Raw genomic sequence first — 23,876 nt, forward strand, 5'->3', positions numbered from 1 at the left:
GGAGTCAGGGGATTGGGGTCTGGGAAGAGGAGAGGAACCCAGCTGTGCATAGCAGGAATCTGGCGTAAACCTCACAATGGAGGCCCTCAGATCAGGGGCCCCATGTTTCACAGACACACACACACACACTGACCTCCAACACAGAGCAGCCAAACAGAAAACACAACCTCAGAGGAGACAGTCTGTGAGTCAGACATACACACTCACACCATAATCATAAAGAGACACACACACACAAACACACTATGACCATACACACAGACATACAAACACACACACACACACATGCAGACACTTACCACTAACATAGAGAGAGATACACCATTCATAAAAACACACGCACACACACATACTCAGAAACACTATAACCATTCACACACAAACACACACAAACACACATGCAGACACTCACCACACACATAGAGAGAGAGACAAATCACTTATACAAACACACACATCCACTCAAACACATTTGGTGTATTGGTGTAATGAGATGGCAGTAAATATGGATGAGAAGATTAGACCACCCTCTCAAACCAAACACTGAAAAGGGGTTATAATTACTAAATGCCACCAACAGCTTAGTCGCATACTCATCTGAGCCAAGACTGTGTGTGTGTGTGTGTGACCTTGTGTCCCGCTCAAACGCAAAGACACTGGTGCCTCACTGATTGGAGATGATCTAGAGATGATCAGGCAGAGGAAGCTTCCCCCAGAAACTACAGTCTAACGCTCTACTGAGGAATAAAGACTCTTCTTCGCAGGAAATTATCAAGGGATTACCTCCAAAGGAATGAACCACATCCTCTGCAGAACCGTCCAAGTTTGAAAAGAAGACCCCAACTGTGCAAGAGGATAAAAAAAAACTGAATCTAGAAAACAGAGTTGGAAAACAGAGTTGGAAAACCGAGTTGGAAAACAGAGTTTAAAAACAGAGTTGAAAAACAGGGTTAGAAAACAGAGTTGGAAAACAGAGTTGGAAAACAGAGTTGAAAACAGGGTTGGAAAACAGAGACCCCACAGGTTCAACACAAATGGCAGCTCACCAATGCCTCCTCTATGGGACTCTATGCATATGTGACATCACATGACAGTCAAACACAGCCACACTGGAGCCTCAATGCTTCCTCTTCATTCTTCTGTGTCTGAATATCTGTCTGTTATCGCTTCCATCTGCTCCAGAGCCCCACACGCCCCAGAAAGTAGCAGATACTCACCAGATACTCACCTGATACTCACCTGATACTCACCAGATACTCACCAGATACTCACCTGATACTCACCTGATACTCACCTGATACTCACCAGATACTCATCAAATACTCACCTGATATTCACCTGATACTCACCAGATACTCACCTGATACTCACCTGATACTCACCAGATACTCACCAGATACTCACCAGATACTCACCTGATACTCACCTGATACTCACCAGATACTCACCAAATACTCACCTGATATTCACCTGATACTCACCAGATACTCACCTGATACTCACCTGATACTCACCAGATACTCACCTGATACTCACCTGATACTCACCTGATACTCACCAGATACTCACCTGATACTCACCTGATACTCACCTGATACTCACCTGATACTCACCCGATACTCACCTGATACTCACCTGGAAGTTTTCTAAAAAGGAGAATGAAGCTATGCAGTGATTTGTTACTGTACATACGTACTACTTCTACACACTAACCTCATTCACCTGATACTCACCAGATACTCACCAGATACTCACCTGATACTCACCTGATACTCACCAGATACTCACCAGATACTCACCTGATACTCACCAGATACTCACCTGATACTCACCTGGAAGTTTTCTAAAAAGGAGAATGAAGCTATGCAGTGATTTGTTACTGTACATACGTACTACTTCTACACACTAACCTCATTCATGCGAAAGACCAAGGGACGGCTCTGTTACAGTTCAAAGGATCCGTGCTCAACGCGGCTCTCATCTTATCCAGAGTCAGCTGATGCGAAGATGAATACAAACAAACAGGCTGTCTCTGAATCAGCTCCACCAGTGTGTGTGTGTAGAACCAGAGGAGGATGAACACAAACAAACAGGCTGTCTCTAAATCAGCTCCACCAGTGTGTGTGTGTGTGTGTGTGTGGAGAACAGGCTGTCTCTGAATCAGCTCCACCAGTGTGTGTGTGTGGAGAACAGGCTGTCTCTAAATCAGCTCCACCAGTGTGTGTGTGGAGAACCAGAGGAGGTCTAGGAAATAGGATAACGTGAACTGTGTCCTGTGGTGTACTTAAGGAGGACACACACACACACACACACATCAAAGAGGAGCTGATGCTGGAGCTGACCCCATCCTGATCTGACATGCCACATGTCCCTTTGATCAGGGGGAAAAGGTATTCCGTATCTGGGTCACGTCGAGGTCAAATCTGGTCCAAATCAGTTTCAACCCTTCAACCCCAGACCACGGCCAAACCTGTTCATCAGTTTCAACCCTTCAAAGTCAGGGTCATGTTTGGTCAAGAAGTGGGCCAGTGGTCATCTATCAGGGCGCTAGGAGGCTGTACAAGAGTAGGAAGAGTGGGCCAGTGGGCATCTATCAGGGCGCTAGGAGGCTGTACAAGAGTAGGAAGTCATCTGCCAACAGCCAAGAGCTGAAGTTGCACACAGTGACAAAAACAACAGGATGTGTGTTTCTCATTTTTACTCTTTAATGGTTATCCCTGCAACATCCTTCTCGCTCCGCCTGCACGCGCGCGTGTGTGTGTGTGTGTGGGTGGTGTGTGTGTGTGTGTGGGTGGTGTGTGTGTGTGTATGAGTGTGTGTATGAGGGTGTGTGTGTGTTTGTGTGTGTGTGTGTGTGTGTGTGTGTGTGTGCATGCGTGCGTGCGTGTGTGTGTGTGTGTGCTCAGCTCCTGGGTGGAGGAGCCACAGCTAAATCTTAATTACAAAACCAGAGGAACTGCCCTCTTAAAGCGCCAAAGAATTGTGACAGATGAGAAATCCATCCCATAATAATAACCCAGAATTTGCCCAGACTAGTCGTATCTCCAGCAGTGTAGTATCACGCGAGAGATTACATCAGCCCTGATTAACATTCCAGGCGCTTTATCACTCAAACACTTTCTTTGACAAACAGAAGACGTGCAGAAGACAAACCTCAGATAAGGGGAGAGAAGGTTTTTAGTGAGGTCAAATTACTGTAGGTTTAGCTTCAACAACAACACACACTTTGGTTTCTCAAAGACAACATGCTGAAACCCATTAGGTTCATAAACATACTTGTGGTGTCGGTAAAACTTCATGTGGTGTTTTTGTAAGAGCTATGGCAGCTTTCAAAACAATTCTTACCGTTAAAAAGCCCTTTGGTGTAATGAAATGATTTAATACATTTCTCAAGGCTTTGCAGACACAAATGATACTTGCATGTGTGCAGGAAGGGTGTCTGACGTCATTTATCACATATGGAGGTCTCATAGAAGGAACTGCTTAAATGTAGTTTCTCTTGTGGCTAAATCATTGGCACATGTTAGACACAAAGACCATCGGTTTATCAGACCTTATATCTGCTGCTATGCTGTTTGATGGAAAATGCACTTGCTTACCTTTCTTCAATTCTTACTTCCAACCAGGATATTCATGTGTTTTTTTATATAGTCTTTCATGCACGATATTCATGTTTTTTGATACTCTTTTAAGCATGATATGTGTTTTATATACTCTTTCATGCATGATATGTGTGTTATGTGTTTTTTTAATATACTCTTTTGTGCATGATATTCATGTATTATTTTATATATTTTTTTTTGTACATCCATGCGTTTCTTATATACTGTTATGTATCTTATATTCATGTGTGTTTCATAATTACTAGTAGGTTCATATGGGAAAGTTTCTGTGTCAGCAGGATCAGAGAGCCTCTGAAGCCAGCCTCTTCTCTGCATCACTAGACATAAGTTCCAAATAATCAAGTCACCATTGTAGCATAGCATAGCATCTTTTTTAAGTCACATCGAGACACCCACTAACACACAATCATTTTTAGCAGGTTTTAATTTGGTGTCAATCATTTAAAGTGCAGGGTGTTCTAGCTAGCAACAAGCCCTGGGTCTAGAGAGTTTCCAGGAAGTTGGCTAACTACAGGTTTGCCTATGGTTGCTATGACAGCATCAAAGCCAAACAATCATTACATCTAAAGAGGATCAACACAGAAGAGGCTCTATGCCTCTCACACTTTTGTTGCTGAGCTTAACTACATTCTACAGTATTTTTGTTGTTGTGAAGTGTTAAACACTATTTACATTATTGTATTGTTAAAACACATAAACACTACCCTGATAATGAACTGTGGTACATTCATAATGTTTTATTCAATTGATATTCATAAACAAACTACAAAAATCGACACACAGTATGAGCATGTTGGTACATAAGCATGTTCTTACATGTAAAGTGTTAAAGTTGACAATGCAATGAAATTAAATGAAGATGCTCACATTGTTTGAAGCAAATGTCGTCAGACCCTCATGTGAACTCAGCAAAGACAGCAGTGGATCACTATTATTCACAATTAAATCCGTAGGTTCCCTCATGTGAAGTCAGCAAAGACAGCAGTGGATCACTATTATTCACATTGAAGAAGGCTGTGATTTGAATTAAAGAGAGAAAACACCTGGCTTACCAAAATATAAAGCTCACATACTGTATTGGGCAGAGGATGATCCTACTTGTATCATCATGACAGGATATTCTAGTGAAAGTCTTTAGCCTACATTTAACATGATTCCAAGAAAGCCCAAAAGGTTCATAGATGCTACTTTAGACAAAGCGGAAGAGAACTCTTGTAAAAGGTCTTGTTAAAAGTTCTTAGTCATCCACCCTGCATTTAAAACGAGTAATCCCTACCCTGAGAGGGCACAACAAGTCTACAGATACTTCTTATAACAAAGTGACAGTAGTCTAGTAAAAGTTCATGTAAAAAGTTCTCTATTGTCCAACCTGCATTTGAAATGAATGGACTCTGAGGTCTCAAAACTTTCATAGATGCACGCTACTCTTAACAATATGACTGAGCGCTGTAGTCAACAGGCCCTGGTCACGCTACTTTTAACAATATGACTGAACGCTGCAGTCAACATGCCCTGGTCCTGCATCCGATGTCGTGACAGAGACATCTTTATCTCTGGCACAGCGCTGGGCGTGAGGGTAAATGGGTAATAAAGCTGCGCAAACGTTTCATTTCTCACCCCCCAATTTAATTAGCAGCCTGGGTGGCACAGACCACGTAAATAAGCCCCTGTAGCAACATGCTTCTCTGGCAGCCCAGAGCAGTGTTCGTGCTCCACGGCTCCACCACTTAATTAACAGGCTGGGGGATACCTAAGGCTGCGTGCATGCAACAGGCACTCAGTCAACAGCACACCGGGTTCAATAATGCTCTGCTTTCACATAATGCCACACATGTACAAACATCTGATTTATATACTCTGCCTTTAGGCCTAGGGAAAAAAAAGGTAATTATAGAAAACGGATGATGGCGACTGAACTGCCTAAAAATACTTTTCCCTAATTTCCTTTCTTAGATAAAGAGATAGTTAGGAGTGTGATTAAATAATTCAAATACATATAAATAGTGTTTGTGCTCTACTAATATACTGTAAATCATCATCAGTATAATTCATAACCATCAAAAGAACAAGAGCTTGGCCAATACTTAACAGTACAGATGTTGATTAATAAAAAAAACAGATGCATGATTGTTGTCATAATTCAGTATATAGATTTAAAAATTAATGTGAAAATAAAATATCATTCAAATGCTTTGACAGAACATCTGACAAATGAAAGATATATCAAGTGAGAGTTAGGCTACTCAGTGAAGTGACTGATCTACTCATGGTCTACTGACTACATACTGTATTTGTCACAAATGAAAGGTAAATTAAGTGAGAGTTAGGCTACTCACTGAAGTGACTGATCAGGGGACTACATATTTGTCACAAATGTTGAGAGATTATAGTCCGTGTAGACTATTGTTGTTGCTTAAAACACAGGTACTACAGTTTTCATCAACAAATCCAGTAATTGCAGGTTAACGCTACTGGAGTTTGTCAAATATGTCAAATGTGGGGAAGTTTCCATTGATTTTCTGAGGTTCAGTAGCAGAGTAAATCAGGTCAAAGACCGGTCAGAGGTCAAAGACAGGTCAGAGAAAGGTGACGTCTCCCTGGTGTGCCCGTGGAGGGGATTGGGTCCCCACTAGTTCAGTCCCTGGGTGGGCGCTCAGGCGTGGCGCCCCCTTCAGGCTCGCACTGGTGCCACAGGACAAGACAAGTCTTAAACGGACAGCCGCTTTCCGCTTTGGAATCGCATTAGAAAATGAGATCCCTGTAACAGAAGAGGAATAGGCGTCAGGTGTCAGGTTCTGTGAGGTGTGTCCAGGTCCAAGGATGTGTCAGAAACAACAAACTCAAGACCAGTGGTAAGATGAAAGATATTGCCAGTCCACCTAAAAAACATTGCAATGAAATCTGCAAGGAGAGAAATATTGTGGTAATTCATAGACAAACACACCCAAAAAACACACACAGAGATCAATCTCTTTGTGACAGCAGAAACACACACACACACACAAATCAATCTCTTTGTGACAGCAGAAACACACACACACACACACACACACTCACACACACACACACATATAAATATCTTTGTGACAGCAGAAATATTCCCACTGACATGTTACAATATCAAAAGCATTTTAATTGTGAATTTAAATCATTAAAGAGCACAGCTCCTTCTTTTATAGGTTCAATATAAAAGCTGTTTAATGAGTTCAAAAACGCACTGTAGCCCCGTGATATGCAGTGCTATTAAGTCTCTCTGCTGTATTAAATAAGCAGCTTTGACATAAAAAATATCCAGAGCATCCAGAACGTTCCAACCGTGGTTCCAACCGTGGTCCACCTCCAGTCTACCACAGTATGCTCAATGGCAATTTACATGCTGTTAACCATGTAACCAATATCCTAGATGCCAGTTAAAGCCAGTTAGCATGTGCAGACGGACCTAATTAATCAATTAATTAATCAGTAAATGATTATTCCACTCTGGCCTTGTCAGGTGTACTTAGAGAGACCAGAGGTAATCCTATGAGGAGTGGGCCAGATAATGACGGAGATTATTATGAAGGAGCCGTGTAATGAAGAGTGTAAATGAGACCATCAGTGCTCAGGTTCCTGTCTTAGAGAAGATTGTGAGCTGTCACAAAGATGGGTGCTCACTGTTTTTAGCTGAGGGTGGTAAAGGGGAGGTCTGAGGAGAGGAGAGGGAAAGAGAAAAGAGGAGAGGAAAAGAGAGAAGAGGGGAGAGAGAAAGAGAGAAAGAAGAGAGGAGGATAGGTCACTCTGCACTCCACAACCAGCAGAACTCTTACTTACACTCTCACCACAAAGCACCTTGCAGCTCGCAAAGCTCACTTCTTCTTCCCTCCTAGAGACATACTTTCAGTTTTTTTCTTCTGTGCCTCATTGAACAAAAGACACACCTTTATGTTAGCACACGGCGAGAGAGAGAGAGAGAGAGAGAGAGAGAGAGAGAGAGAGGGGAGGGGTGGGGGGGGGTGATGATCTGGCCCCATCCCCAGTTTAGACCTGACTGGCTGCACATGGGACCTGAACTGTATGAACACATTTCCTATCTCTGTCTGCTTGAGAACACTGACCCCTGGTGGCTCCACTCAGCAAGTGCTAAACCTCCCACAGCACCTCACTCCCAGGCTTGTGAATTCATGACGTGGAATCATGGTGAATGTGGAAGCTCAGGATGAGTGTGTGGATTAACCTGGACAAGTCCTAGAAGTTTCTGGTTAATGTTTTACTGCTAGTCACCAGCAAAACTAGCCTGTTACCTAACTGGAGCAGTAATCAGCAGCCTGTACAGACGTCTCCAGCTCACTGGCTTTGCATACAGCTGCATCGCATGCAACAGGTTACAAAAATCAGAAGGTGCATGACTGGCTGAAATGCGGCAAATGATAAATGCCGCTTGTGGACTTGTGGGGGGGGGGGCAGTAAGGAGAGGGGGGGGGGGGTAAGGAGAGGGGGGGGGGGACATGACAGAGAGGAGGTTGTACCTCGGTCATGGCGTCATCGATCTGCTTGAGCTCCTCGTAGTGATCACGTGAGTCCCTCAGAGGCTGTACCATGATCTCCTCTATCTGAGGGAAGAGCTGAGACACACACACCCACTTAAGACCGTCTCCAACAAACACACACACCCAGTTAAGACCGTCTCCAAGAAACACACACACCCAGTTAAGACCGTCACCAGCAAACACACACACCCAGTTAAGACCGTCACCAACAAGCACACACACCCAGTTAAGACCGTCACCAACAACCACACACACACAGTTAAGACCGTCACCAACAACCACACACACACAGTTAAGACCGTCTCCAACAACCACACACACACAGTTAAGACCGTCACCAACAAGCACACACACCCAGTTAAGACCGTCTCCAACAAACACACACCTACCCAGTTAATAGGCTGTGTAGGCTATTAGCTGAGACCCTGACCCTGTTCATAACTTAAAGAAAGAGAGCACCCCAAAGCACACGCCTAACAAACAACATACACTCTGGCCCTACGTGATGTAAAACTTAGATGTAAGACCTACCATGTGTGAGTACAGTGTGTGTGTGTGTGTGTGTGTGTGTGTGTGTGTGTGTGTGTGTGTGTTTGTGTGTGTGTGAGTACAGTGTGTGTGTGTGTGTGTGTGTGTGTGTGTGTGTGTGTTTGTGTGTGTGTGAGTACAGTGTGGGTGTGTGTGTGTGTGTGTGTGTGTGTGTGTGTGTGTATGCCAGTCCCAAAGGAGGACATGAGTTGTGATGTTGCTGTGAGGAGACCCAAATAGGAGGATGGGTACGGCCACAGTCTATTTGCATGCATCATGTACACAGGGTGGCAATATTGTTTTTCTTGCATAGCCTACTATACTGTCTATGGTGTGTTATGATATGATGTGTGTCTATACTGAACACTTATAGTTTACACTAGTAATAGTAGTAGTAATTGCACCGTAACCTGTCGTTGTTCTAGGTCCATAATAGACTGCATTTATGTGTTGACAACTGAAATATATCTCCGTTTGCTGTAATTCACTTTTTTCAAGCAAACTGTTTGTATTTTGTACATTCTAGCACTGGAAATGAAAAAGGCGCGCTCTGTGTGTGCAACGGAGTGTTTTGGAACTGAAAAGAGTACTGAAATGTGTGTGTAGTACTCTATGTGTGTACTATGTCAGTCTATGGTAACCGCTTTTGTCAGATTGGTCTATGAAGTGCATTGTAACACTGTTAGGCTTTAGTCAAACAAAGACTAGACAACATTGATCATTGATCACACTAGTGAGTATTTTACATTGATCACACTAGTGAGTATTTTAGATTGATCACACTAGTGAGTATTTTAGACTGATCACACTGGTGAGTATTTAGTGATTGATCACACTAGTGAGTATTTAGTGATTGATCACACTAGTGAGTATTTTAGACTGATCACACTAGTGAGTATTATAGACTGATCACACTGGTGAGTATTATAGATTGATCACACTAGTGAGTATTTAGTGATTGATCACACTAGTGAGTATTTAGTGATTGATCACACTAGTGAGTTTGTCATTTGACACAAAAATTAGATTTTGAAAAGGGATTTTTGAGCTTTGCATGCAGTGTTTTATTTTGCAAGAGATTTGTGGTGTTTTGCATTTTGTATCTATGTCTGACGCTTCGGTCCACAGTGTTTTGGAAATGCAGAAAAACAACTGAAATTTGTATACCATTTGTCCTCTATTTGTGAGCTTACTTATTCAGTTGTGTCAGATTGCTCTATGAAGTGCACTGTAACACTGTACCTGCAAAAATCTTTAGCCTAAAACAGGAGTGTTTTAGATTTATCATATGAATGCGTTTTGAATGCAGTGTTGATGAAATGTTTCATTTTGCAGGTGTTCTGCATTCTGTGAACTGTATGGAGTTTTGAAATATTGTTTTTAATAAAATCCAGTTACCAACAACTCCACATTTGGAATTACCAGCAACAAAGAAATTAACTTGATGTCTAGATGCTTCCATACTGAACAATTATCAGCTCATATCTAAAAAGTCCTCTAACTAATGGCCTCAACTAACCACCTTCTTAACATCAAGTGGGTATTTTGATGACTTCCAGTCAGGCTTCTGTGCTAAAAACAGCTCTCATTGAGGTTTTATATGACATGCGCCTTAATACCAATACAGGCAAAACATCAGTCCTAGTGTTACTGGACCTCAGTGACCTTTGACCCCAGTCCTAGTGTTACTGGACCTCAGTGACCTTTGACCCCAGTCCTAGTGTTACTAGACCTCAGTGACCTTTGACACCAGTCCTAGTGTTACTGGACCTATGTGACCTTAGACCCCAGTCCTAGTGTTACTGGACCTCAATGACCTTTGACACCAGTCCTAGTGTTACTGGACCTCAGTGACCTTTGACACCAGTCCTAGTGTTACTGGACCTCAGTGACCTTTGACCCCAGTCCTAGTGTTACTGGACCTATGTGACCTTTGACCCCAGTCCTAGTGTTACTGGACCTTTGACATTGTTGATCCTTTCACGCTGTTGGTCATAATACATTTATATTGCTGCACAGACTGGAACACTGGGTTGGGTTTTATAGTTATAACTGAACATGAACAAACTCCTCTGTGTGTTGAGGAAAGACAGTCTATTTGCATCTGAATCTCCTTAATGAAGTCACATATAGTTATAACTGAACATGAACAAACTCCTCTGTGTGTTGAGGAAAGACAGTCTATTTGAATCTATGGTGTGTGTGTACCTGGGGGTGGCAATAGTGCTGAAGTGTGTGTAGATGAGTGTTAGAATGTGATCTCCCTTTTGTGTCAGGTCTTAGCATGTGTGACTGTTATTCCTTGCTCTGTGTTTCATTGTTGTTGATGAATATGTTAGCACCATTATGTTAGTTACCGTATTCCTCTGTTTCATTGTTGTTGACAGTGTTGTGCATGAACGCGTTCAAAAGAACGCGTTCATTGAACACGTTCATTTTTATGAGAACGATGAACTGAACGCAACTTCATGACAAATAATGAATTTGAACGGTGAACACGTTCATATTATCTGAGGTCCAGCGCCACTGAGGTCTAGCTAAAACATTACGGAATGTTTTCCTTCTACTGAGGAAAGACGATGTCTAAATCGAATGCTTGTACCATGTCGTTGCTCAGTACCTGTTAAAAAGGCCATAGTAATGATTTGTTAAATTGCCCAGACAGACCATGTTTCGGTAAATGACCATATTTGGAAATTGCGTTGGTCATATGACTCCACTTCTCACGGTGCAATGTTTTGATATCGCTTCACAGCATATTTAGATGGAGTAGCAGTTAACTTCGGGCATATTTTCACATAATTGAACGTTGCACTTTGTTGAAGTTGTGTGCGTCCATGTATACGTGAGTTTGACTTTGTAGCCTACCTTGTCATTATGTGTTTGTTATAGTTTAGCTTTCTCATAATTGTTACGAGCACTGTCACTTAATTGATCTAGCATGATGCACTGTTCGTGAACTCGCTTAGCATAAGCTGCTAATGTACAAATACGAGTGTTACAGGCTTTACCTATGCTAACTTTTGAGCGGTCTTTCATTTAGTGCACATGCCCTTCTTGATCTGAGATTAAGCCAGTAGCATGTCATTGCTGAAGAGGTTAAATTATTACCTTTAGTTCCCTGTATAATTCATTATTTAAATGGTACTACAGGGCTGTGTATTAATGTATATTTTCTGTTTGTACTTTACTTTCACACACACACACACACACACACACACACACACACACACACACACACACACACATACAAACATACACCCACCTACAATTTATCCCATTCATTGTTGTTAATGCAATACAAAGAGTGAAGAATCAAACTGAATATCCAAGTCTCCATTCTTTTCCATTCTAATCGGATGACCCTCAGTGATTATACATTTCCCGAACCCCCTCTATAACAGTAGGCTACCCGTATAATTTCTGCGATACCTAAACCAACTAACTCGACTTCGCCCTACATTACCCATGAATCGTGGCACACACACCAAACAAGCAACGTATTCCAAGCAACAGCTCTCGGTCTCAATATAAAAATGGCAAGTGAAAGCGAAAACAGAGACGCAGACTGAGCGAGTAGGCCTACATCCGATCCACCTTATTATTATGTGCGGGATTTTTACACACTGTCTGATAAAGTTTCCGACAGTAAAAATCTCACCTTTCTGTGCAAATTATGTCCTCCTGAAAAATTAGCAATAATTTAAAAAAAAATGAAAATGAACTGAACTATGAACTAGTTCAGAATTTAAATGGTGAACTATGAACGTGAACGATTCATGTTTACTTGTATGAACTGAACTTTGAACGAGTTCATGAGAGGTGTGAACGTGCACAACACTGGTTGTTGATGCATATGTTATCACCATTATGTTAGTTAGCGTATTCCTCTGTGTCTCATTGTTGTTGATGCATATGTTATAACCATTATGTTAGTTAGCGTATTCCTCTGTGTTTCATTGTATGATGAATATGTTACCTCCATTATGTTAGCTAGCGTATTTGTACACCGTCAGTGTCTGTGTCATGTAGAGAATAGACCTCCCTCTTGTGTTTCCCCAATCATGCCAGTGTTTCCTGTTCAATGTTGTGTGTCTCATCAATAAACAGAAAGAATCCAAAGAGCCACTATCTGTTAATTATAAATAAAATGTGTTTCGCACTAAATATCACTATGTCGTGTTGGCCTATGTTCAGATAATAAGCCTTAATAATTATTTATAAATCAATGAATAAATAAATACATATAATTATTCACGTGTCAATGGGAGATTCCTTACCTTCATAATTGTCTCAAACATGGGGATCAGAACAAACTTGATGAATCCTATCTGAGCGGTCGGCTTGGTGACTTTGTCCCGGTCCATGAAGGGAGCCACCGGAAGGCCCTCGCACTTCTCCCTGTCACTCTGGAGGTGGTCACACAGACACATAGACACACACACACACACACACACACACACACACACACACACACACACTCATCAGGACTACAGGGAGGCTACAGGGAGGAGAGGAGAGGGGAGGAGAGGGGAGGAGAGAGGAGAGGAGAGGAGAGGAGAGGAGAGGAGAGGAGAGCAGAGGAGGAGAGGAGAGGAGAGGGGAGCGGAGAGGCAAGGGGAGGGGAGAGGAGAGGAGAGGAGAGGAGAGGAGAGGAGAGGAGGGGAGAGGAGGAGAGGAGAGGAGAGGAGAGGGGAGGAGAGGAGAGGAGGGGAGAGGGGAGGAGAGGAGAGGAGAGCAGAGGAGGAGAGGAGAGGAGAGGAGAGGGGAGGAGAGGAGAGGAGAGAAGAGCAGAGGAGGAGGAGAGGAGAGCAGATGAGGAGAGGAGAGGAGAGGAGAGCAGAGGAGGAGAGGAGAGGAGAGGAGAGGAGAGGAGAGGGGAGGGGAGGCAAGGGGAGGGGAGTCACCTGCATGAAGTACTCCTCAAGCAGGCAGTCCACCCACGGCTCGGCCACCTCCGTCGGCCGCACCTCATTAGAGATGTCACAGCACTTGATCAGGACCATTTTCAACTGTGGATACACACACACACACACACAAGCACAGAACCACACAAAGGCACACACACATACATGCACACACACACACACACACACAAACACACACACACACAGAGAGACTCAGTTTAACAGGAAACAAAGAGGCCTTTTCAAATACCCAGCTGTGCACCTTTTCCCCACCTCTACACTGAAAAAGAGCTCACTGAGGGCTCTCTGTGTGTGTGTGTGTGTGTGTGAGTGTGTGTGTGTCTATGTTTGTGTATGTGTATTTGCGCATGTGCTTATTTGTACCTTTTCTCCACCTCTACATTGAGAAAGAGCTCATTGAGGGCCTACTTCAATGTCTTACTCTACGCTCTGTGTGTGTGTGTGTGTGTGTATGTGTGTGTGTGTATGTGTGCGTATGTATGTGTGCGTCTGTTTGTATGTGTGGCTGTGTGTGTGTGTGTGTGTGTGTGTGTGTGTGTGTGTGTGTGTACGTGTACGTGTACGTGTACGTGTGTGTGTGTGTGTGTGTGTATGTGTGTATGTATGTGTGTATTTGTGCATGTGAGTGTGTGTGTGTATGTGTGCATGTGTGTACGTGTATGTGTGCGTGTGTGTGTGTGTGTGTGTATGTATGTATGTGTGTATTTGTGCATGTGGGTGTGTGTGTGTATGTGTGCATGTGTGTACGTGTACATGTGAGTGTGTGTGTGTGTGTGCGTGTATGTATGTATGTATGTATGTATTTGTGCATGTGGGTGTGTGTGTGAATGTGTGCATGTGTGTATGTGTGCATGTGTGTGTATGTATGCGGGTGTGTGTGTGCATGTGTGTATGTATGTATGTGTGCATGTGGGTGTGTGTGTATGTGTGCATGTGTGTGTGTGTGTGTGTGTGTGTTTGTGTGTAAATGACCCTGATATGACCCTGACCCTGTGCCAGACAGACTCACGCATATGACGTGCTCCTCGTTAGTGAAGTCGAAGTTGTCCACTTTGTGCTTGAAAGAGTCCAGTATCTCGCCATGCCGCGCCATGTCTGTGGCTAAGATCAAGGTGATGATGGCCTGCACAGGAGAAACACATGGCCTTCGTTAAACACACTCGTGTGAATGACTGCAGTCAGAGAGAAAGAGAGAGAGGGAGAGAGACGGAGAGAGAGAGGGGGAGAGAGAGGGAGAGAGACGGAGAGAGAGAGGGGGCAAAAGAAAGCAGAGAGGGAGGGAGAGAGAGGGAGAAAGACAGGGGGAGAGAGGCGGGGAGAGAGATAGGGAGAGAGAGGGAGAGGGAGAGAGAAAGAGGGAGGGAGAGAGAGAGAAAGAGAGGGGAGAGAGACGGAGAGAGAGAGGGGGCAAAAGAAAGCAAAGAGAGGGAGGGAGAGAGAGATAGGGGGAGAGAGAGAGAGAGGGAGGGAGAGAGAGGGAGAGGGAAGGAGAGAGACGGAGAGAGACGGGGAGAGAGATAGGGAGTGAGAGGGAGAGGGAGAGAGAAAGAGGGAGTGAGAGAGAGAGAAAGAGTAGGAGAAACATGGAATGAGAAGATCAGAGAGAGAGAAACAGATAGGGATTGAGAGAAAGAGAGAGAGGGAGGAGGGTGCAGGGAGAGAGAAAGAGAGAAAGCAGACAGAGATTGAGATGGAGAGAGGGGGAGAGGGAAAGAGAGAGAGGGAGGAGGGTGCAGGGAGAGAGAAAGAGAGAAAGCAGACAGAGATTGAGATGGAGAGAGGGGGAGAGGGAAAGAGAGAGAGGTTGAAAGAGAAAAATAAGGAGAAAGAGGCAAAGAGAAGAATGGGGGATAGAGTAAGGGGAAGAAAGAGAGCAGAGATAAAGTGAGAGAGAAGAAAGAGAGAAAGCGTAGAGAGGTGTTTGTAGTGTGGCTCTGTTCCCTGGCCTACCTGGCGGATCTGCTTGTAGGCCTCAGGCTCCACGTTGGCGAAGATGTTGCACTCGGGCAGCGACAGGATCTGGAAGGCCACGGCGCAGTGATGGTTCTCCAGAGGAGAGATGTCGTTATAGCGCACAGCCAGCTCCGTACGCGCGTTTATCTGATACCTACACACACACACACACACACACACACACACACAGTGATGATTCTCCAGAGGAGAGATGTCGTTATAGTGCACAGCCAGCTCAGCAGTGATACCCCACTGGATCCCTCATGTCAAACTGGCCTCAGCAGTGATACCCCACTGGATCCCGCTGAAGCAGAATTCTCACGTGTGTGTGTAGCCTGGGTGACTGATAGGAGACTGAGGGGGATTCTCACGTGTGTGTGTAGCCTGGGTGACTGATAGGACACTGAGGGGGATTCTCACGTGTGGGTGTAGCCTGGGTGACTGATAGGACACTGAGGGGGATTCTCACGTGTGTGTGTAGCCTGGGTGACTGATAGGACACTGAGGGGGATTCTTACGTGTTGTTGTAGCCTGGGTGGTCTAGGTCGTGACACACAGCGGCCGTCATCAAAACTCCCAAGTCTGTCAAAGTCAGCTTCTCCTGTGGAAAAAAAACAACCCACCGAACACCAAACACATAATCAGGGGCAAGCACACAATCACACCAAACCAGATTTTCCATTGCCTCCCTCCCTAGTCATTTAGCTGGCAGTCCATGGGGAGTCACTTTTTCCACTACCATTCTGTAAGGATAATTGCTACTGGTGTCATCATGGGGGAGGGTGTAAGTGTGTGTGTGTGTGTGTGTGTGTGTGTGTGTGTGTGTGTGTGTGTGTGTGTGTGTGTGTGTGTGTGTGTGTGTGTGTGAGTGAGTTTTTAGTACCTAGAGGTGACAGAAATAAATATGGTTGTGTGTCTGTTTTACCTTCAGGTAAGATAAATTAATGGGGTTTTGTTTTCTGTGTGTGTGTGTGTGTGTATGTCTGTGTGTGTGTGTGTATGAGTGTGTATGTGTGTGCAGGGGCGGCGCCAGGGGGGAGCTAGGGGGTTCTCTAGCTCCCCCTGGATTAGCCATAGCACCCCCATAGCACCCCCAAGAAAATAATGTTTTTTTAATTATTTTTATTTAATTTAAAAGTTATTTATTGTGTGATAATAATATTTAACTCACAAAAGAAAATTATAACAGATTGAAATTAACAGATTGTTTTAGACAGAGAGCAATCATTCTGTCATGTCTGGCGCCGCCACTGTGTGTGTGTGTGCGTGTTTATGTGTGTATGTGTGTGTGTGTATGTGTTTTAAGTTAGGGTGACCATATTTGAGTTTGTGAAAAAGAGGACACTTCGTTGCGGGGGGAGGGGGCGTGGGTAGTGTTTAGCACACATCATCTGCATGTTTTGACATATTTTTCACATGCAGATGACCCCGCCCCCTCCCCCCGCGATGAAATTTTGACATCTTTTACACATGCAGATGTCATGTGTTGTTATAAACAATGCAACTAGTGGAAGCGGCAAGGTGCTAAGTGTCGCCAGATTGGAAATGGCGAAGTATCGTACCAAATGCTCAAAATGATCGTCTTTGGAGGATAATTATCGTGCATCTGGCAGAGGGCGGTCGACCAATGTGTGTGTGTGTGTGTGCGTGCATGCGTGTGTGTCTACCCTGCAGGTATAAGAGAAATAAATGGGGTCTAACCTGCAGGTTGCAGAGGTTGATCATGCCGTACATCACCTGGCTGACACAGAAGCAGTGGCGGAAGTTATGGAAGGGGTTGTTCCTGTAGTTCTCCTGGATGGCTAGCTACCAGACACAAACAACATACGAAACATGTAGTGCTGGCTTGCCTTTCTCAGCGCAGCACAGAACAGAACAGAACAGAACGGAACGGAACGGAACAAAACAGAACAGAACAGAACAGAACGGAACGAAAACATCTCCATGAGCACAGTATTTCAGATGGCCTCAGTGAAAGGCAGTGTTTTGTTTTGTTTTTTCAGTGGTTAAAATTCTACTCTCACCAGCCAGCGCTTCAGAGTGATGGGGTTCATGTTGAACTCCTTCACCAGCCCCAGGTCCTGGAACATGTACTCCAAGCAGCTCAGCATCTGCAAAAGCCATCAGACACAACCACAGAGGGACTGACACTGTGCATCTGTTAAGCTGCAACAGAGCTGAGAAGGTTCCAGAATAAAGATTTCCATTCACTATCTCTTTTCACAGTCAGGGTCGACTTTATCCCAGAGTCAGTGTGAATCTCACCTCATTGTGTTCCCAGTGCCAGACATCAAAGGTGGGCTTTTTCAGTGCCTCAATGGTCTCCCGGGAAAGCGTGTACTACAAAGGAGAGGACAGCAAATGAAAAGGTGTGGGCCTGGGAAACTCACTAGCAGCTAAATACCTGGTAACACAAGCCCAACACAAAGCTAACCCAAACCCAACACAAACCTCACACAAACCCCCACACAAACCCAACACAAACCTGACATGAAGCTAAACGAAAGCTAACACAAACCCTAAACAAACCTGACATGAAGCTAAAAGAAAGCTAACACAAACCTAACATGAAGCTAACACAAACCTGACATGAAGCTGAAAGAAAGCTAACACAAACTTAACATGAAGCTAACTCAATGCTAACAAAGAGTCCAATACCTTTGGATAGCTGGGAACGTCACGGCGAGCGTTTGGCTTCTTCCCATCATCTGGGAAGTTGTACCTGCACGGGCAGTTCGCCCTGAAACCGAGACACAAGACATGAGGGTAGTAACTATGATATGATTTTAGTGTCAGTAATTAAATGTTTTGTTGATGTTGTTGTTGCAATTGTTGTCGTTGTTCTGTGTCCACCTTCCACCTCCTCTGGAGGTCATCTCATCACGGAGTTTCCTGAGATCTTTCTTGCACTTCTCAATCTCTACCACCTTCAGGCCCTCCACTGAAAGGCAAACAGGATGACAGCCCTTATGAATAGGCTTATAACACACATGCATTGGCTATAACACGCATGCATATGAAGTCACATTATAGAGCACTGACATTCTGAACCTACAGTGCTGTTGTAAGTGCATACAAACACTGGGATTTTTCTTTAATGTGCTAAAGATAAAGACTGGTCAAAACTTACACTCCACTCTCTTTTCAAGCATGGCCAGCCTGTTGGTCACCTCTGTTTTCAGCTCATTGATTCGGAAAGCCCTGCAGAAAGTAGAGCATTTAGTATAGACCTTCACTTTCTGGGGCTGCACTGCCGTGGTGATGGGTGGCTAGTTTATGATGAAACAACATCACATTCTGCTTTCATCAACATGTCTTGAGTCTATTCACTATTTTACACTAAGCTAAGTGCAAACAAAGGTGCTGTGGTAACAAACACATTCACGGTAAACCGCCTTTGATCAAAATCATAACTACAGCAACACATGGAGATCAAAATCATAACTACAGCTACACATGGAGATCAAATCATAACTACAGCTACACATGGAGATCAAAATCATAACTACAGCTACACATGGAGAACACAACAGACATGGCCATTACTTGCTGAACTGCTCGGCCACCTGAGATAGAACATTCTGGAACATATCCTCTTTCTCTGTTGAGAGACAGAATAGAGTGGTGTTAAAGCGTGTAAGCACACAGTGGTCCTATAAGTCAAATGATAGGTATACAACATTTCTAAGTAGCTTTATGAAGCCCTAAACTTGCTCTATAATTTAGGTGAAAATTGTCCGTGACCTCCCTCCCCCACTGTAGAAGTGGCTGTAACTTAATAAATAATTGCCCCAGGGCTCTTATAGTTCTGATTTCTACATCATATTGATTCATCTTCCACCATAAACAAAAGAAAAGTTTGAGGTGGAAAGTCCTTGTTGATTTGACATGGAATGTCCCATGTGGTAGTGGTGACTCTTTCCTGGCTCATGCACTGTGAAGGAAGCATTTGATTGGATGTTTGGGCCTCATCCACAGGCTTCAACTTGGCCAAGTGTGCACAGGTGAAGGTGAAAGGTGTTGAATGTGTTGCTTGCTGTGTGGTTTTATATAAAAAGTGTGCTGTAGCTGTGAATGTGTGCGTAGGCTAGCTAGTGTGTAAGTGTAGCTCGCACACGTCTCAAAGGTTTTCACACTGCAGAGTTCGGTATCTGCTTGACAGAGATACATCCTTCCTGTTGTTAGCATGTTTCAACATCTTAGTTTTAAATCCCTCCACAATCCCAATAACCTTTCAAATGTGGTGCATTTGTATCCAACCGGGCAGACACATACTAACAGAGGCAGACACATACTAACAGAGGCAGACATGCAGTAAGAGAGGCAGACACATACTAGCAGAGGCAGACATGCAGTAACAGAGGCAGACACATACTAGCAGAGGCAGACATGCAGTAACAGAGGCAGACACATACTAGCAGAGGCAGACATGCAGTAACAGAGGCAGACACATACTAGCAGAGGCAGACACATACTAGCAGAGGCAGACACATACTAACAGAGGCAGACACATACTAACAGAGACAGACACATACTAGCAGAGGCAGACATCCAATAACAGAGGCAGACACATACTAGCAGAGGCAGACACATACTAACAGCGGCAGACACATACTAGCAGAGGCAGACACATACTAGCAGAGGCAGACACATACTAGCAGAGGCAGACACATACTAACAGAGGCAGACACATACTAGCAGAGGCAGACATCCAATAACAGAGGCAGACACATACTAACAGAGGCAGACACATACTAGCAGAGGCAGACACATACTAGCAGAGGCAGACACATACTAACAGAGGCAGACACATACTAGCAGAGGCAGACATCCAATAACAGAGGCAGACACATACTAGCAGAGGCAGACACATACTAACAGAGGCAGACACATACTAGCAGAGGCAGACACATACTAACAGAGGCAGACACATACTAGCAGAGGCAGACACATACTAGCAGAGGCAGACATGCAACAGCCCAGTGACCGGTAGGATCATGTCAAATCCCAGCTATGTCCCCAGAACTTTTCAAACCCAACTGACAAAATAAGAGGAGGAAGAGGAGGAGGAGGAGGAGGAGAAGGAGAAAGGCAGGCTGCAGAGGAGGCGCTCCTTACCTCCAAGCTGTCCAGTAGACAGGGGCACAACCTTGTACAGTGAGCTGCGTATGGAGAGAAATTACTGTCTTATTAAACACAAAGTCATAAATGCTCAAGTCCATATTTTCTTTGACACTGTGGAGGAAGCATGGCACGTATGCAGAGTTGCCAATTGCAGGGTTCTCCCACTTCTGGCGTTAGACACGCACTTTTATTTCATGTTTCACGCTAGCATGAAGAGAAAAATTATTAATTGTAGGGCTGAACGATTAATTGCATTTGCGATTTTCTAACCGCAACGTTCGCGATTAAAAAACGTGGTCTAAAAAAAAAAAAAAAAAAAAAAAAAAGTTTTTTTTTTTTTTTTTAAGATGGTAAATTTTGCACACAGTGTTTAAAAAGCGCATGCCTAGTGTGCAAAGACAGCTGTGAACGTGTTTTAAAATATTAAATATTATATTCATTCAGTGAATCCTAAATTGTAAAATCTTTGTACTTGTCATGAAAGCAGTGATTCTTATGCAGAAACCTGACTGGACTCACTTTAAATGAAGGAGCTCAGTTCAGTACGGGCTTGCCTGGGTGAGTTGATGGGCATGTGTGTGAGTGTGTGTGTGTGTGTGTGTGTGTGTGTGTGTGTGTGTGTGTGTGTGTGTGTGTGTGTGTGTGTGTGTGCAGGCTTACCTGGGTGAGTTGATGGGCATGGTGGGGTCGATTGAGACGAGGGACCCCTCAGAATCCACCATCATGATGGCTGTGTTCCTGAACACCACACACACACACACACACACACACACACACTGAGACCTCAACACAGTCAAAATGACACTAACGAGTCACTACGATAAAATATTAGGATTAAAGAACCTTCCTAAAGAACTTCCTGGGGGTTACCAAGGTTACGTATCTATTTCACCTGTAAGCAGTACTGGCTGTTAACATTATTGTAAATTCAATTAAAAATAAAATTATTACTAAAGTAATGACCACAGACTAGAAATACATAATTTAGGAGCTTTATAGACCTCATTCATTATTAATATGAGTGAAGGACAGTGAAGGGGACGTGACCTTCATTATTAATATGAGTGAAGGACAGTGATGGGGACGTGACCCCTGACCTTCATTATTAATATGAGTGAAGGACAGTGATGGGGACGTGACCTCTCTGACCTTGGTATGTTTGAAGAGGAACAGAGGAGTTCTTTAATGTCACACGGAGAACAGTACCGACTAAACACCACCTGTAGGGGAAGACATGACTCAGCTCTGTTTGAAGACAAACACACACATACACACGGATAACAGTGACGACACAAACACATACATACACGGATAACAGTGACAGCACACACACACACACACACACACACACACACAAACACACAGATAACAGTGATGACTACAGGGATGAGACGTAACTCAGCTCAGAACTCAGAGACACTGAAACAGACTTGTGTTTACTTAGGTAATGTGCCAAATATGGAAATAGTACTCACACACACACACTCACCCTCACACCATTCACACACACATACACAAACACCCACATACCCACTCACACACACAGACACACACACACTCATATACAAACAATCACACACACACACACACACACACACACAACTAAATAAACAGATGTACTCGACAAGCACCCCTGCAGCCTGAGCCTGTCCAGCATCCTTCGGTTAAGTGGGGAGATGTCATTTCCAGGTCTGCCCACGAGCCACTCAGAGGCTGGCCAAGAGCTGCCTGCGTGTGAGCAGCCAGCCTGGATCGGTCACTTCTGGACCCTCGTCTCCAAATCAAACGCTTAGGGCCTATGAAGTAAACATACACACCTGTTCCACCTCTCATGGCCCTCTAATGTGGGCCGAGACTCGGTTCCCAACGGATGCACCTCAGCCCTCGACCCACAGCCCTACACCTGATTTGGTTTATTTGGTGGTCAATGTAAGGATGTCCACGCACAGCTACAAAGAATCCACAGCTTCATTTGATCTGAGAGGACGATTTATGAATATATAACAGAGTGTCCAGCAGCCGCACAAATCACATTCACTTCACTTCAGCTTTGATGTAAGGGCTTTAGGTTGCTTAGGAGCCAGGAGAAACACACACACACACACACACACACACACACACACACACACACACACGCATGCACACACACGCACACACACACACGCATACACATGCATGCGCACACACACACACACACACGCATGCATGCAAACACACACAACATACACATGCATGCACACACACACACACACACACACACACATACACGCACACACACATACAAAGAGCAAGAAGAGGTTATGCTACTTCCAGGTGTCCTCAGGTTAGTGCTGACAGTGACAGTAGCAGCTGTGACATGCTCTCTACCAGAGGATATTTTGACAGGCTTGTTGCTGATTCCTGTAATGTCCCCGCTGATTCATTTTGTACAGACGCAAAACAAAAACTGTCTGACCTGAGGGGACTCACCTTTTGAACCTTGCCGTCCACGTCCAGGTAGATAGCCTTGGGGGCGTAGGATGAAGAGCTGGACCCCATGTTGACACCTGTCCCTCTCACAGCCCAAAACTGGGACACCCGCGCACCTGCTCCGCCCCCTCACACCCAACAGGAGGCCCGGCCCGGCCCTTCCACCCCACTCTCCGTCTTCTGCCCCTCTGCCTCTCTCGTGGGATGCTTCTGTAGCTCTGGCCGGCAGCGTCTGTTTGAGCCTGCTGCCCACCTCTGCAGTCACCGAACAGCACGGGGGTAAGGGGTTAGAGTCAGATGGGTCAGGGGCAATGTTCCCTCTAAGCTGCGCGCGCGCGCGGCCGCGCAGTCCAGTCGAAGTGGCCGCGCAATAGATTTTACAGACCGCGCACATTTTTCAGACCGCACAAACGATTTTTTTACAGGGGTTAAAAATCTGAGCATCAAAGGCGATGTAGGCTAGGTAATAAACATTTAAAATACTGACATGTCTGACAACCAAGCCGGATGTACGTAAGAATGTTTACATACAAAGTGTATCCTTTTGGCTACTCTTGGCGGGCCCTGCTCCAGCAGTTATAGGCTACCATGGCGAAAAGAAAGGCAGAGCAGGTGCCCCAGAAAAAGGTCTGCCTAACGTTTAAACACGAGTGGCTAAATTAAATAGTCCAAACTGACACAGGTAGGATGAAACTTTCAGAAATATTCACATATGAAGAAAGCAG

The 23,876-nt window shown here is 44.4% G+C and overlaps 1 protein-coding gene across 2 annotated transcripts; it reads right to left on the reverse strand.

The window, feature by feature from the left end:
- Positions 1-4,350: 4,350 nt before the first annotated feature.
- On the reverse strand, positions 4,351-23,528 carry pde9ac (phosphodiesterase 9ac). Of its 2 annotated transcripts, XM_031584312.2 has the most exons (18): positions 23,152-23,528; positions 21,832-21,902; positions 21,343-21,420; positions 20,677-20,720; positions 19,105-19,159; positions 18,689-18,759; positions 18,412-18,499; positions 18,217-18,298; positions 17,824-17,898; positions 17,583-17,669; positions 17,260-17,364; positions 16,077-16,159; positions 15,556-15,712; positions 14,615-14,728; positions 13,585-13,689; positions 12,958-13,086; positions 8,129-8,224; positions 7,437-7,519 (listed from the first exon to the last, which is right to left on the reverse strand). In XM_031584312.2, the coding sequence occupies exons 1-18, from the start codon at positions 23,218-23,220 to the stop codon at positions 7,469-7,471; spliced, it is 1,560 nt and encodes a 519-aa protein (XP_031440172.1). In that variant the 5' UTR covers positions 23,221-23,528; the 3' UTR covers positions 7,437-7,468. The 2 variants fall into 2 exon arrangements, with proteins under 2 accessions (XP_031440173.2, XP_031440172.1); XM_031584313.2 differs by lacking the exons at positions 7,437-7,519; positions 21,343-21,420; positions 21,832-21,902; positions 23,152-23,528 and adding an exon at positions 4,351-6,381 and having other exon boundaries at positions 20,677-20,967.
- Positions 23,529-23,876: the final 348 nt, after the last annotated feature.

Source organism: Clupea harengus, chromosome 17 (assembly GCF_900700415.2).
Source record: "Clupea harengus chromosome 17, Ch_v2.0.2, whole genome shotgun sequence".
Lineage (NCBI taxonomy): Eukaryota > Metazoa > Chordata > Actinopteri > Clupeiformes > Clupeidae > Clupea > Clupea harengus.

Bases quoted from the DNA above. Each gene is read 5' to 3' on its own strand.
- pde9ac (XM_031584312.2), bottom strand. From the start codon at position 23,220: ATGGGGTCCAGCTCTTCATCCTACGCCCCCAAGGCTATCTACCTGGAC. The intron at 21,903-23,151 runs GTGAGTCCCCTC...CTTCCCCTACAG, and splicing joins TGGACGGCAAGGTTCAAAAG to GTGGTGTTTAGTCGGTACTG. The intron at 17,365-17,582 runs GTGAGAGTAGAA...TGTGTCTGGTAG, and splicing joins TCACTCTGAAGCGCTGGCTG to CTAGCCATCCAGGAGAACTA.